The sequence below is a fragment of the Primulina eburnea genome, chromosome 8 (assembly GCF_022965805.1).
Source record: "Primulina eburnea isolate SZY01 chromosome 8, ASM2296580v1, whole genome shotgun sequence".
In the NCBI taxonomy this organism is placed as follows: Eukaryota; Viridiplantae; Streptophyta; class Magnoliopsida; order Lamiales; family Gesneriaceae; genus Primulina; species Primulina eburnea.
Genome location: NC_133108.1, coordinates 7043429 through 7060567, shown reverse-complemented (window position 1 = coordinate 7060567; position 17139 = coordinate 7043429). Strand labels below are relative to the sequence as shown.

General features: G+C 30.7%; 1 protein-coding gene across 1 annotated transcript; it reads right to left on the bottom strand.

Moving 5' to 3' along the window:
• Positions 1-12239: 12239 nt before the first annotated feature.
• Positions 12240-13768, bottom strand: LOC140838771 (ethylene-responsive transcription factor 4-like). Its single transcript, XM_073205308.1, has 2 exons — positions 13014-13768; positions 12240-12918 (listed from the first exon to the last, which is right to left on the bottom strand). Exons 1-2 carry the CDS (start codon positions 13659-13661, stop codon positions 12886-12888), a joined length of 681 nt encoding a protein of 226 aa, XP_073061409.1. The 5' UTR covers positions 13662-13768; the 3' UTR covers positions 12240-12885.
• Between the last annotated feature and the right edge of the window lie 3371 nt (positions 13769-17139).

The following is a 17139-nucleotide window of genomic DNA, read 5'->3' as shown; positions in this document are numbered from 1 at the left end:
TGTCTTGGATTCCCGCATCTTTAACTGCATTTAAATTATGTTTTTTTTTTTTTTGAAAAAAAATTATATTTAACACGCTATTCACTTTACTTTAGCATAATCTATTTATACATCCAAACTTCAAATATACGATAAATACGTTAACTCCACATCAGGTCGTCGACATGGCAGGATAGTTGAACTAAACTCGAGGATACCAAAGTTCTAAAAAAACACTACAAGGATTTGAGATTTTTTTTATAATTAATTTAAAATTTTCAAAAATAATTCAAAATAAAATAATTTTTAAAATTACTTTAATATGTACTTCGTAAACACAAATTAGAGTGAAATAGAACATTATCCATGCTTTATAAGCACAAATAATGCTCCACGTGGACGAATATTCGTACTTACAAAGCGCATATGCTCGTCCATGTATTATTATTATTATTATTAATTAATTAATTAATTTAATTCGAATGAAAAATATAAAATATAAATATTTATAATATATTGTAATTATTAAATATTTTGTATTATTTGGTTGAGTGATTGAAAAATTAGATATATGATAAGATTGAAGAGAGAAAATTAAAGAGAATAAAAATAATATTTTTTCACCAATACACCAATAAGAGCTTTAGCATATAATATCGATAAAACTTACGCTATATTATAAAATTCTCATTCTATTATTAAATTTACATTGTTTATTTTCTATTTAAGCTATTATTATTAATTGAATTTCATTCGCAACATAAAAATTCACACGGCGTGAAAGTATATTTATAAATATCTTATTTCATATTTTTCATTCGAATTTAATTAATTATTAAAAATTAAAATAAATAATAATAATAATAATAATAATAATAATAATAATAAGATATTTATAAATATACTTTCACGCCGTGTGAATTTTTATAATATATGTTAATTATTAAATATTTTGTATTATTTGGTTGGGTGATTGAAAAATTAGAGATATGAGAGAATTGAATGGAGAAATTAAGGAGAATAAAAATAATAGTCTTTCATCAATACACCAATAAGAGGTTTAACTTTAGCATATAGCATCGATAAAACTTACGCTGAATTCTAAGATTTTCATTCTATTCCTAAATTTACATTATTTATTTTCTATTTAAGATATTATTATTAACTGCATTTCAATCACAATATTAAAATACAATATTAATCACAACATAAAAATACAATATTAATATATTATACAAGTAATTATTAATGCTTGTTTGATTCCTTCACTATTGGCCTTCTTCATTTTTATAGATTGATTTATTTAATAAATCTATTATTAATAATAAATCTATTATATATAATTATATATTTTATGGAAGTTACATATATTTTAATGATATAAGGACTTAAATTTCTCCATTCAATCTTCTCATATCTCTAATTTTTCAATCACCCAACCAAATAATACAAAATATTTAATAATTACCATATATTAAAATATTTATAATTTTCATTCGAATTAAATTAAATATTAAAAATTATAAATAATAATAATAATAATAATAATAATAATAATAATAATAATAATAATAATAATAATAATATACTTATATAGGTGGAGCATCCGTGCTTACACGTGCATCCACGCTTTGTCTATTATTTTGGAGATTTCTAATTCTTCTGTTTTATTAGATGGAATTTCAAGCATGGATGCTCGTCCACGTGGAGCATCCGTGCTTTGTAAGCATGGATGTTCGTCCACGTGGAGCATCCGTGCTTACAAAGCACGGATAATGCTCCACCTCACTCTAATCCGTGCTTATGAAGCACAGATTAAAGTGATTTTGCAAAATTATTTTATTTTGAATTTTTTTTGGATTATTTTTTTATTTTAAAATTAATTATAAAAAACCCCCAAGGATTTGGTATGCAATTAAATGTGAATTTTTTTATTTATTATTGTAATTTTAACTATATAAAATAACACAAAAATTCTTGGGAGATGGTCTTATGAGTTAATTTTGTGAGACATATATAATATATTCTATTTGGATCACTCATGAAAAAATATTATTTTTATACCAGAAATATTACTTGTAAATATAGAAATGATTGATTCGTCTCATGAATAAAAATCAATGAGACCGTTTCATAATAGACATATTCTCAATATGTTAAATAATACGTAAACATACAAAATCTAAGAATAAATACATAGTTTTATAAATATTTTTAATATCAAGAATAATCATTAAAAAATATTCAATTTAAATTTTTTTACTAAGATGAACGAAACCGGACAAGGAAATCAAATGTGGGGAATATTGCAAGATTCTGCAATATATCGAAGTACTTTTGAACTGTACAAGGTTCTCTGGTCTGTGACTGCTTTTCCAGCATACTATAGTGTAGGAAAACAGTATATTCATTGCTTTGGATTTTCATTTGGAAGCATTAGGGTAAGATTTCACGTGGGTTTGAGGGATTTGACCCTACAACTACTAAGTCTTGTCCTGTTTTTTTTCCTCCCTTTTTTAAACATTTTTTTGCCAAATGGAAAATATAAAGTTTCTGTGTACCCGGAAGGGTAAAAATTTATGGAATCCGACGAATAATTTTTTTTTCTAATTTGAATCTGTTTAATTTATATGAAAAAAATTGCATAAATTATAATCTATGTTCATATGAAAATCGTTAATCATATTTTAGAATTAAAAACCGATTTATAACCAATTCAACCGATTTATTTGGTTTGAATATGATATTGAATGCTTGATACTCTTCTCTACAAGAGTGACTGTATCACCCGACATGTTCTTTGAAATTGTTTCATTATTGGATCAAACAAAATAATATTATATCGATTAAATATTATACGTTTCTTTTTAAAAAAATATTCACGACATTTAATAGTTTTTTTCAAAATAATAGTTTTCACAGATATATATGTCATTGTTTTTAGAATTGGAGTAACTGGTCGGCTCTGCGGAAACAGTCGTATCGATTCACCTTTTAAAATTTTTTGATTTTAATTATTTTCTATATTTTAAATTTTATTTTTGTTTATATATAATATATATATAATTATATTTGTTAAAAATATTATTTTAGTGAACAGAAGCTTATTGAATTTTTTTTTGTTTAAAAATAAATATATAATTATATTTGATATTTTGATTATATGTATGCTGTTTCAATTTAAAACTTTAGTAAATATATTTTTATTATTATTTATGTATGTGTAAGATCTTTAGAATTTAAAATATATTATTTATTATATTATATTATTTTGTATAATATAACATTGTTCCGATCCGATGATGCGATTGAACTCGTCCGAGGGTGGCTCAGGGTGCGCTACTTTAAGGTAAACCAATTCGATTATAAAAACTTAATATATGCATCATTTAACGTAAATATATAGTAATGCCCTCGAAATACTGTTGTCAATTATCAATAAACTAATTGCGGTTGATTCAAAACAAATAATAATAATATTATTATTAATTGTGTTATAAATCATACAATAAAAGATAGAAAAATAAAGAAAATTCATAAAAGTCAATAATTCATGTGCAATTTTTATCGAACTAGATCATCCTATTTATAAGAAAAAATAATATAATACGAATCTTTGCATATATATCTTGTCATATTTATGTTGATCACAAATTTTTGAAATCTAACTAAAAACAATAATAAACTATTATTACAAAAAAACTATATATAATACTCCTGCTTAAATGATTATTTGCAGAGAAATCGATTTGTTCAAGTTTCAATTTGGCAACATGGATACTTAGGAAATTCAAATCTTAACAGTAAAACCATTTGGGGAAAAACTTGACTTGAGGAAAAAGAATAAAACAATGAATAATTTCTTCGAATGTCTCTCAACGATTGATGTGTCTCATTAAAATCTTACCAGGAAAAACTAAATGAGAAAAAATCATAGCGAAAGAAAAAAAGTACGACATCTCTTACTACTTTAATAAGTGCCTTATTAAAACCAAGTGGGAAAAAGTACAACTTTGACAGCTCTTTTTGTCGCAATCATCACTCGAAATTATTAACTCTTCGTATTCCAATCTTGTACACTAATTTTCCAAAAGTTGATGTAAATGAAATTTAAAATTGGTGGAGGTACTTTAAAAAGGGTTGAATAAACTCCTCACAATTTTTATTTTTTCTGGCTATATGGTAATCTCTACTGGTGTTAACAACATAGATATGATCGGGATCGTCAAAGTTCAGAAGACAATTGATAAACAATGCAGAATTAGTCTACCGATACTTTGTGAATAAATACAAATATAACAGTAGTGAAATAAGTAAAACAAGAGAACTGTTTAAAGAAGTTTGAAGGAAAAATTCTTCCATGTCTTCCTTTCTTCTGGAAGGTATACATTAATTTTTTTTTGATTTTATAGTATTTGTAAACACCCACTTCAATATGACTTATTACACTGTTTACTGAAACTCTTAATATCAACTTCCTTAAACTTCAATACAAACTTATGAACATAAAGATTCTTTCAGTTAGTTACAATTATTCACCTAAATGAATACTGAAATTGTGATGACTAGAAAGTAGCAAATTGTGATCATATAGAACACTTCTCATGTGATCATAAAAATTGTGAAGAATACTTCTCATGTGAATGAATAAAAACACTTCTAAGCTCATGTGATATATTTAGATTCAGTGTGTGTGTGTGTGTGTGTATATATATGTATGTATATATATAATTTTTAATCCAACACATTCATGACAAGTGAAATTATTTCCCACGACCAATTTTGGGTTAGAAGCTTTGAGCTAAAGTTAGCTCATATCGTCACATGTCATTTGACAATCATTTTTTTTTTATCAACTGTATTCTCTAAAAATTGTAATTCTAGGTCCTCATTATTTGGCATAATAACAAAAGACACATTGAGAGTAAAATAGCCATATATCATTTTGATCTCAAAATAATGAGATAACAATTAATTTGATGAAATCTCATCTTATAATATGCTTCTTATTATTCGGGAATAACATCATACAAATTGGATTCACTACATTAATTGATCGATCATATTTCTACCGTCTTTTACATTTACTTGCATATGATTCCCAAGACATCGATTTATTTCAACACGACCAACCTACATTATTATTATTATTATAGATATTCAATCATTTTATTTAAAATGTTATTTGTCGCTTCAGATGAGTTGTATACGTTACTGAACTAGAACATTAATAAAGCTTATAATAATATAAGTGATCTTATACACAAGATATCGAATATATAAAATGACAATATATTCTCAATAACATTCTTTTAGCTTCTATTTTCATCGTCCTTAATATTGGAAAAATATTTTTACAAGAATAACAATTGAGAAATTGTGTGATAAAAATATCAGCGTTATTAATTCAAAATACTCATCATAAAATTCAAAGTATTTCCAACATATTTTCAATCTCTTAAAGATAATCACTGTAGTGCATTTGTCACACAACAAATATCTTTCGATACACGAACTTTAGCTCCAAGCCAAAAATTAATATCAAACGAGATACTTCATCGTAATCAGTTGACAAAATATTTAGAATATATACAACAAGTAATATATTGAGTTCCCAAAATATGATGTATTTATTCTCAAAATCAATAGTTTTATTAGTTGATTGGATATCAACATATTTATAATCATAAAATTGATATGCATGTCCTATTTTTTAATCAAACTTGTTTTGATATATATTCTGGAATTTTTTCTCAATAAATTTTTTTGCAAATATCAATTTGCGATTTTGTGAGCCCATTTTTATCATTATTTATTTTAGATAATATGAGGATTTTTTGCCAAATTGAGCTAATGATGGTGGTATCAAATTTAATAAGACAACAAATAATAATTCGATAAATCTTATAATATCCTGGGTAATCGATTTAAAAAATATTCATATTTATCGATCCAAAAACTCTTGGCCCATTCATTAACATTTATGTACACTATCTGTTGGGGATCAATATCGAGTTTAAGGGGAGGGGGGTGATGAATAAACTCGTTTATTTTTGGTCGTTTTTGCGAAGGGTGCAAGAATCCTGTTAGATATTATAGTTTTTTTGATTGAATAATATACAGCAGATCACAATAATGAGTGCGGAAACGATATGATGATATGAAGGTGAAAAAAATAAAACAATAGGCAGTAGACAATGGTTGTTTCTAGAAGTTCGAAGATGAAATCTTCTACGTCTCTCTTTCTTCTGTCTCCAAAAGGTATCACTAAAAGACTTTGGCATATATAGTACAACTTTTGTACACACCCACTTCAGTAGGATTTAACCTTAGCCTACTGAAACTCTTAGCTTTACAACACAGTAAAATGAATACAACAAAGTTCTAGAAAAGATTTCCCAGATTACAGACTCTTCTCAACAAGATGTAATAAAGTGTATAGCTTGTGAAGAGATAACGAAACAGCATCACAATATGATCTCAGAAGATCAGATGATTACTATAACAAGTGTGCTGCCTTTTCGTATGTTGAGCTTTTATGATAACGAGAAGTTCTTTGATTTGCTAAAAATAATGTTGGATAGATAATGTGTTTCTCGATAACAAGATGACCGTCTCTTTCTTTATAGGGTTGATCTTTATATATATAAAGCTTTGAATCTAATGTCTATAAGTAAAACGACTTCTTTGACTATGAGTAAATCAGCTTTATCACCTAATAAAGGTCCTGTAGAAAGCTTCAGAATAATCAGTCTTTGTCTCATACCAAAACTAGTAAGGAGCGTTAAATGTCTTCGGACAACATTAATGATGCAATTAATAATAGTACTAGGTAAAGTAACGGTAACATTAAAGACTTGTAACTATCAAACAAAAGATGTTGAGTTCTTCTTGTTTAAGTTAAGTTCTGCTTCTGTTTTTCTATTCGTACAAATTAAATATAAAACTAAATAAAATACATTATATTAATTCATTCAAATAGATTAATATTCAAGTCATAAATATCGAACGTGTGGCCAAGATACGCTTTTTGGTGATAGAGATCCATAAAAACTCGCAACTCTTGATAAACATGTTAGAGTAGATGCCCTGCAAGCCAACGGTTTGCTAGAGAATTTATTGACTCAAGTGAAATAAACAATCTTTATTTTAATATAATTTAACTTTTAAATGGTTTCGTTATACTTTATCTACATACCCATGGAATCAGCATAGATAAAGTCCTTGATTATGTTTTAATATAAATGAATCATAATTCGATGTTGAAACTCATTTATAAACATTGCATATTCTAAATTCGTTCCTAGTCGATTCACCCGCCTATAACATGGATAAAGGTCGCTTGAGCTCGAGACTAGCATCTGCGATGTTATGTACTGCATTTCTTGGTAAGGACATGGAGATGTCCAAACATGCAGATGGGTAGTCATATGATGATTATACCGAACTTAACCCTCCCTCGGACTTTCCAAGTGGTTATCATTCATCGAGAGGATAAGTCTGTGGTTATGATTGTACACCATTAGTCCTTACGACCCGGGACAACACTGAGGCTCTATATGCTAGGGCTGTGCTTTGACTCGTTTACCGGCTCCAGGAGAGTCATCAGGTGGCGAGGTTGGGTACAGTTGCGACACATATAGGAGCTAGTGCATTGTAGTCGGGGATTCACCGCTCACCTACGAGTGTGGATATTCTGTGTGATCTGATGAAATAATAGTGGATGGAATCTCTGGCCAGAGTATGAGATGTACGTTAGAGAAGGAGTTCTCAAATAGTACACGCGATGCCACTATTATAGTTATCACATAGTTATCGAATTAATATGCAACCCTCGATGAACCAATGGTTGCATATTCGATCGGGATATATAAGATGAAGGAATCGTACTGTACGTTAATCACAATCGACTGATTCTTGCAGGCACTATGAGTGATACATAGGTGATCATGGGGCGATGCTACTAGACGCTCTTATCATGATTCGATGGGTGCAATCAGAAATGAGTTCTGATATTCTTGATCAAGGTATTGATGAAAAGAATGAGGCTGAATAGGGTAAGCCCGAATAAATGATTATGTCCTGAATCACAAAGAGTTGTGAATCAACGGCTAGTATCCATGAACCATTGAGGGTCACACAAGCACTGGATCGTTTGTTCCCGTTGAGAGAATAAATTCAAGAAGTTGAATTTATGTTATATAGTAAATTCAAGGAGTTGAATTTATGATAATTAAATTTTGAAAGAATAAATTCAAGGAGTTGAATTTATAAAATTTGAGAATTTAATTTATTAAACTCAAATGTTGGGTTTATTAGATATTAAATTTTGGAGGTGATATAAATTCAAAGAGTTGAACTTATAATTTAAATAATAAATTCAAATGTTGAATTTATAATGACTTAATTTATTAAACTCAAAAGTTGAGCTTATTAATTAATAAATTAAATACGGTGGGTAATATGTTTAATGGGCTTGTAAGAGTACAAGTCCAACATATTAAATAATTAAAGTTATTAATGGACCTTGATTAATTGATTAAATTAGTTAGACTAACCCAATTAATTTCAAGTCCATTAATATTAATTAAAGAGCCCAATTATTATACTATGATAATTAGGTCATGAGTTGATTATAAATAAGGGTTGAGAAGTCAAAACCCTAGCCACCACCATAAGAAATTTTCGAAAATCAGCATCCATCCACCAAGAAAATTTTGGCCTCCTTGATTTATCTTTCCAAGGTTGAGCCGCCTCTCGTTTTAGCCTCCAACATAAAATCTCTTCCAAATTTTCTAGTGCAATTTGGAAGAGGAACATATCATCTAGTCGTGGACTTGATAGGAGGATCAAACAAGGACTCCCTTGAAGAAAGTTCGTAGGGATTCATCAAGAGCTAATCTGTTTATACCGGATTAGTTGGAGCCAAGTGATTTAATTCACAAAGCTATAAATTTCTAACATCCTATGTTTTATTATAAAACCATACGAGTGTCCAAATACATCTTGAATGTCAAGATCTAACAAAAATTTTAAGACTTCCGCTGCGTTTGGGCACGAGAAAACCGGGATCCAACAAAACAATACCATTAGATACCTAGACGCTGCTTAACGGGTGCCTAGGCACCTCCCTCGTGGCCCTGAAAAATTCTAGGGCATAGGGAATGTGCTTAGGCACTCTTGAGCGCCTCTTTTGTAGTCTGGAACAATCTACACCACATATGAGACACTTCAGCGCCCCGTCTAGGCGCTTCATTGCCTCTCTCGATGCATGGAACAAATTGTTTCGAGTTTTGAATAATTCTTAGCTTAATTTCTATTCATTAAACTTTTTATTTATCTAACATCGTCATCATGCATAGGCTACCATCATCGTCTTGCCCAGTGTGAATGATAGTATCGATTCATAGGGTTTATTATTGATTTTCTTTCTTGATTCATGACGTTGTTGTCTTATTTTCACATATTCACATATATGTATTTTCACTATCCTATATAGTTCATCATTAAACATTAGATCACTGTCAATAAAAAAATAATGACAAAAAAAATTTCGAAAATAGAGATGAATGGAGATAATTTATAAGAGAAAATACACATGTGCAATGATAATTGAACTAAACGATCACTCTATTTATAAGAAAAATAATAAAATACAAATATTTACATATATTATTTTGTCATTACAAATATTGAAAGCTAACTAAATACAATGATCATCTAAAACGAGAGAAATTATGTATAACAAATTGTATAGATTTTTTAAAAGTGATTTTCCCTTTTTTTGGCTTTTTATTCATAATTCCTAATGTAATTCTTCACCATTTAACTTTCTCCTTTATAATAATGATTTTTAATTCAACTTCCACTCACTTTCAAATTAAAAATAAAATCGTGACTCAGTGAAACATCACTTACTATTCCAGCATATCAGTTTGTACGTATGCGTGTATTATTACAGCACTATAAATTATTTTATTCATAGAACAAATTATACATGTGATACTTGATTGAGATCATAAAAGATTAAATGATAAATTGAAATATAAGAATATACATGTTTTTTTAAAAGTGAAAAATATTTATATTTGTATCTTTCAGATTCAGTTTATCCACTAACAAATACAGTAAAATATACATAGCGATAGCAGTAAATAAATCATGGCATCTAACTAAATGTAATTTGCCATAGTCTGGAAGCTATTTAAGAACATATGCATGTCGTGATATGCTAATGTACCACAAAAACCCTCGTGAGAGTTGAGACGATCTCACGGATCAATTTCATGATATGTATCTCTTATTTGGATCATCTATGAAAAAGTATTACTTTTTATGCTAAGAGTATTACTTTTTATTGTGAATATCGTTCTCATACGTACATATTCTTAATGTACAGCGCCTTCTGGAAACAGCATGGATGGTATTTATTTAAAAAAGAGAGAGATGAAGACTTTTTAAGATAGGTAAGCAGCAAATGTTGAAAGAAAATGGAACAAAAAATAGGTCCTACGTTGTTGTTGGAGATATAGAGAATCAAAACGGGCCACAGTTTTCTGCTACTTGCAATAGAATATGTCGGCAACAATGGAGGCCATCTGCCTTTTGTCTTAAATTATGAATTCCGTCTCGAATATATAGAGTTTTGTTTTTTCATACGTATTAAAAATATTATTTAAAAAGACAATTATACAAAAAATTTCCTATTTTAACCTTATATTTTATGAGTGTTTAAGACAACTAAATTTAGTTATATGAATGCAAGTTAAAAACGAATAAATACTATTAAATATAGATATGTATCTATATATTTGGACAGGGGAAAGAAAAATGTAGCTTAAATATATTTGGGACGAGGAAAGTATGTGAGTTTATATGAGTTGTATACATGCTTAAAATAAGATAATTATTCCGTAAATAATATATATATATATATTTAAAAAAAGAAATTATTTCGCTTAGTACAAAATAAAACATTAGTTACATTTACAAAAAAATAATAAATAAATAAATAAAATATTAATTTGAAATGAATCGCATACGTCACAATGATTTTAGAGTGATATTATATGTAGATAAATATTTATACATCAAATCTTACATCACAAAAAAGTCAATACAAAAGTTCAATTGGACAAAATCTCATTTTGTATTGAATACAATATCCGACGAGATATATCGTATGTATCTTTGACATTATCCGTGATTTTATCCCGTTTCGCTCGGCAATTAAAAGACTGCTGTTTACAAGTGAATGAAAAATGAGGTAATTTTTAAACGGAGGAAGAATTAGTTTGTCACCTGAGGAGGCACAAAAGTTATCCACAAAAGAATTAATTGTGTGGTTCATAAAGCAGCCGCGGCCTTGCCATTTACCGTTTCATAGCTTTCATTATCATTTTATTTTATCTTTTCCTAGAAATATTTATTATAATAATTTTTAAAATAAATAAATTGAATAAGTATAATGTTTTTTAGAAAGAGAAGAAAATGAGAGAGTCTGAAGATAAATAATTAGGAAAAATAAAAATGGTGAAATTTATAGGGATATATGAAATTTGTAAAAATGTTTCACCAACACAAAACTAAGTTTTATATATATTTATATATATATATATATATATATATATATATATATATATATATATATATATATATTTTAATGGAAGTTAAGTGGTGGTGTGTTTTTTAAAAAATATTAAAAACATTTTTTATTGATGTTTCAAGATCTAAAATTTGAGAATGGAGGAATCCTTGTTTTTTTTAAAAAAAAAAAAAAAACAAGACATTCATTGATTCAATTTTAGAAGTAATAGATTACATATTCAGAAGATCACCAATACATATTGATGTTTCTAACAAAACAAAAGAACCAGCATAAAAACAAGTATGATTAATGTCACATGAACAATCTTGTTTTCTTATCTATGAATAAAATGAATCAAGAAACTTGGGTTCACATATAATATTTCACGACATGCCCGGTGATGCCTCCAAACCTTCATTGCTTGGAAGACTAGACATGGTGAAATCTGTGTTGCTTATCAATGACAAGGCTTCAAACAGGTCTATAGCTTCTCCTTTTTTGATGTATCATAGTCCTTTCATCAAAGGTGTTTTGGTTATAATGACTCTTCCTCCTCGTCATGCACCACCATGCCTATAACCGCAGCCTTTATGTCCTCAAAGAAGATTGCATCAATGTTGCATTTTACAGCTCCAGTAGTGGTGTTCTGATGCATAGTTGGTTCCAGCAAGAAGTTCGTGGTGTCTCATCATTTCTTGAAGAGCCCATCCATTCATATAAGAAACTCTTTACTGTAGCCGCCACTCTAGTTGAGGAATCTATTCGATTGTCTCGTAGCTTAGAGTTCCTTTGCTTCCAGATTGCCCAGAGGACATATACGAAGTTACCCAGCTCTAGACCAGTGAGAGCATGGATGATGTTAAATGGCCAATTCGAGAAGCCTTCATTAGCGCTCGCTTGAGAGTCGATCGCCCATATTATATTATTCACGGGAATGTGTGTCATTCTGATTCCAGTTCCGCATTACAGACCACTTACAGTGATGAAACATGGATGCCCCTCTTCTGCAGATTAATGCGATTAGGAAGACAATTCCTACCATCACGCCAAAGAAATTTTTTTATTTTTGGTGGAACTTTCGTGTTCCATTTCGCTTTCCATCCTCCTTGTTATAATGCAAAATCCATTAATCTTATTGCCTTGACATCCCTGTCCTCAAATTTCTAATGTTTTCATCATGTGGAAGATGTCCGTACTGATATGGTCCACACGGGCAAAAATCGAAAACGACGAATTTTGCTCCACCAATTCCCTGCCAGTCCAAGGAACTTATGTTGGAGAGAAAGATCAAATCTTGATATAAATATTGTATCTACAGGCTACTGCCGACGGTGGTCATTTACATCATCGGACTGGGCGGCCACCCGGAAATGTCAAAGTTAAAAGGTTAACATCTAATATTATATATAGAAGTAAATCAATACCACCGGCGAAATCAGAGATTTACCGGTGGAGGAAGGTTCAGATCGAGATTGATGCCTTCCCCACGTGCTGATTTTGGCGGCGTTTGGTCAAATACCGCTGATGATGAATCCGACTGGCTCTGGATCCCGCCCGGTCGCATTTGATTGATAAGATCTGCGAGTTCTTCGCGCGATTCTGGGCGAAGGTGGAGCATCGTAGTCTTCCCCGCTGTGTTATATGCCAGAAATTCTGCGGAAGTGAAAAGAATTTTGGCTGGGAGGAATTTGTGATGATTCTGGACAGGATTTCTCAGAGGCAGATGTCCAAGAGTGAGTTCCAAAGAGAAGGAATCGTCTGCCACAGCCGTTCTGAGGTAAGCCACCGGGCTAGAAGACTCGACGGTGCTGCTCCAGCTTGGGCTCCTGTTTTTCGGAAAATGATCGGTTTTCTTTACATCCACGATATCCACCGGAGGAAAATTAGTCTTAGCCTTATGACCTCGGAACTCGCGGGAAGCTTTATCATACGCTCTCGCTGCCGCCTCCGCCGTGTCAAATGTACCAAGCCACACACGGGTCTTCTTCACTGGATCCCTAATCTCCGCCGCGTATCTTCCCCACGGCCTCTTCCTGACCCCACGAAAATGCACTTGGTCCCCGCAGCGCCGCCCCTCCGCCGCTCTCGTCGCCATCACATGCAGAATAAGTGATGTATAATTAGTAGGCAGGAGAGGGATGGATATATAGAGGAGGTGCGAGGTTGGGCTTACGTTTATTTACGTGGGGGAGTGTGAACGAGTCGAGTCGTCTATGTTAAGGGGCGGCGTGACTGCTATAAAAATTACATGTTGGCTACGTCTATATTTTTTTGTTAAATTTATATTCAATATATTCTCTATAAACGGGATTGAAAATGATTTTCTACGACTATATAATCAAGTTTAAACAAAAAATAAAGCTTCGAGTTTAATTTATGAATAACATCTTTGTTAACAAAGCAAATTAACGAAATGAAATAAAATGTACATAATAATAGTACTGTAGCTAGGCCAAATCAGTCTCATCTAGAGGTGTAAATAAACAGAATAGTGTTAGTAAAAATTTAAGTCTATAATTTGGTCCGAATCAAATATATTCGAGTTTCAGTTCGATTTGAATCTCAAAATTTTTTAATTTTTTTGGCTCGAAATCCCTACTGTTGTGAGTAGATTGGATTCTTGGGATCTCTACTTATCCTGGAGCGGTTAATTGGAACGGGACGCGATGCATATGGTTATGACAACATTCTGTTAGGATTGTGAGAAACTTCATTTTTTATCCCTAAAGATGTATCTTTCGGAACTCTCTTTGCTAATTTTGACGAAGAAAAGAATGAAAGATATAGATAGGAATGTTCATCGGTTGGTTCGATTTTCGATTTTTTTTCTTAAATACGTGAAAATCATATGAATCACCAATTTCATGTCGACTTAGTTAAATATATCTGGTCATAATATAATAATAATCCTTGAATTAGTATTTTACATATCTCTTTACATTTAATTTATGTGTTTTTTTAAAAAAATTATAAAAAATGTGATTTATTTTTATATGTGATACTATATCATTTCAAATTTATAATAAAATTCTAATTTTAAATAAATGACACTCATAAAATAAGATAAAATAATTTTATGTCCTAAATATATTTAAAAATAATATTATTATTTATTTTAAATAATAATCATTTAAATTGTGTAAATAAATTTGAATTAAGGTTAAATTAAGGTTAATATTATTAACGATATTTATACATTTGTGGTGTCGTCGTTCCTAATGGAGAAAATCAGTCGAAATATATCTATATATATATATATATATATTTGTAAAGTGTCTGACTGCCGTATAATTTTCAAGGATGATTCATCTTCTACGATTATTAAGTCTCATGGGTCGTATTTTGTGAGACATATATTTTATTTGAGTCATCCATGAAAAAATATTATTTTTTATACTAAGAGTATTACTTTTTATTGTGAATATCGGTAGGATTGACTCGTCTCACATATAAAGATTCGTTCGATCGTCTCACAAAAGACCTATTCTTATAAATAATAATAATAATAATAATAATAATAATAATAAATATACAAAATTTCGAATTATTTTGATTTGACAAAATCAAGTCACAATTATTAGCTGTAGGAGTGAGGACTATGTTATTTTAAAGAAAATTTTTTAATACTTAATCGATTTCTAGACTAGCCTTGTGTTATACGTATTATCCAGATTTTCCAACTTCAGACGTTATTGTTTTAAAAAAGCTTTTATTTCTTGATTGAGCATATGGTGGCAATGTTATACAAAATGTATGGAATAAACAGAAAGGTATACTAAAACCAACGAACTAGTAGTATGAACAAAACAGTAGCACAATGCTTAAAATAAAACAAACCGAGGCCTGTATGAAAATACAGTGTCCTTAAAACAGATTCGTCCCCTCCGGGATGTGCTTCGAGGATGAACTTGGACGTCTGTTTCCCAGGATACAACGGAACAACCAGCAGTGACTTAGCACGAGACACTACTACGACGAACTGAAAGCGTACCTTTACTTTATCACCGAGATTTAACGGAGGCCAAAAGAAAAGCTAACAATATGAAATGCAAGAGAATACTTGAAAGAGAAAAGATTTTCATGCACTTTGAAATGGGGAAATGAGCACACTATTTATAAGCCCCCAAAAAACATACCAAGAGTCATGCAAGATTAATTAACTCAATTAATCTTCCCATTAACTCAAGAATATGAAGAGCCACAAGTTTTCAAGTAATTCAAGAATGTGGAAAGTCAAAAGACACTCCACAATAATGAGCCACAACCAACTCAAGAATGTGGAGAACCAAAAGGCACTCCCACATTCAAGACATGTAATTTTTATTCAAATTTCCAACAATCCCCCACATGAATGAAAATTGATATAAATCTCGGTGACAAAGTTCTACAGTTGAATCCTGCATAGGATAGGTAGGTGTTATCCTTTGAACCTTCCCTCATGAAATATATTTGCTTTACTAGCTGACCAGTAGACATGATGTCCTTGAACTGTTCTGCCATTTATGTAAATTAAGATATATTTCACACAAGACTCTCCCTGATACTATTCAGTTCTCATTATTGTGTTCGTTTTGGCCATGAACACACGCCTGGTTCTGCGAGAGGGTCTAGAATTGAGCCTTGCAATTCCTTCGAAACGGCCCCACTTCTCTCTCACATAGGTGATTCTATATTCTTCTCATCAGAATCATTAAAAGCCGTAAGCTTATCCTCAACATTCACTGTTTCATAATAGGAATGGACTAGGGATAACCCCCACAGTGATTCTCCAAATTAATGCGATTAGGTTGTCCCATTGAACCTAGTTCTTGGGATCTCCAGTCAGCGTAGGTTGGGTTTTCCTTCGCACCAATTTATTTTATAGGCTTGAGCCCCATTCCCCTTGACATTTTCGCAACTAACTCTCTGTTTAACCCTTTGGTTAGCGGATCCGCTATATTATCCTTTGACTTTATGTAGTCAATAGAGATAACTCCAGTTGAGAGTAGTTGTCTAATGGTATTGTGTCTACGACGTATATGCCTAGACTTACCATTATACATTGTATTTTGTGCCCTTCCTATTGCAGATTGGCTATCACAATGTATGCTTATAGCCGGCACTGGTTTTTCCCATTCTGGAACATCTTCTAAAAAATGACGCAGCCATTCAGCCTCTTCACCACATTTGTCAAGAGCTATAAACTCAGATTCCATCGTGGATCTGGCTATTACAGTTTGTTTAGAAGATTTCCACGTAATTGCTGCACCTCCTAAAGTGAATACAAATCCACTTGTAGATTTTGAGTCTTTCATATCAGATATCCAATTTGCATCACTGTATCCTTCGATAACAGCAGGATATCTGGTATAGTGCAGCCCATGATCACGAGTGTACCTTAAGTATCTTAGCAATCTGATAATTGCTTTCCAGTGTTCAACTCCTGGATTACTCGTGAATCTACTCAATTTGCTCACTGCATAGGCTATGTCTGGTCTTGTACAACTCATCAAGTACATCAGACTTCCAATGACTCGAGAGTATTCTAATTGAGACATATTCTCACCTCGATTCTTTGATAGATGATGACTGGT

Bases quoted from the DNA above. Each gene is read 5' to 3' on its own strand.
- LOC140838771 (XM_073205308.1), bottom strand. From the start codon at position 13,661: ATGGCGACGAGAGCGGCGGAGGGGCGGCGCTGCGGGGACCAAGTGCAT. The intron at 12,919-13,013 runs GTAAATCTCTGA...GTGGCCGCCCAG, and splicing joins ATCTGAACCTTCCTCCACCG to TCCGATGATGTAAATGACCA.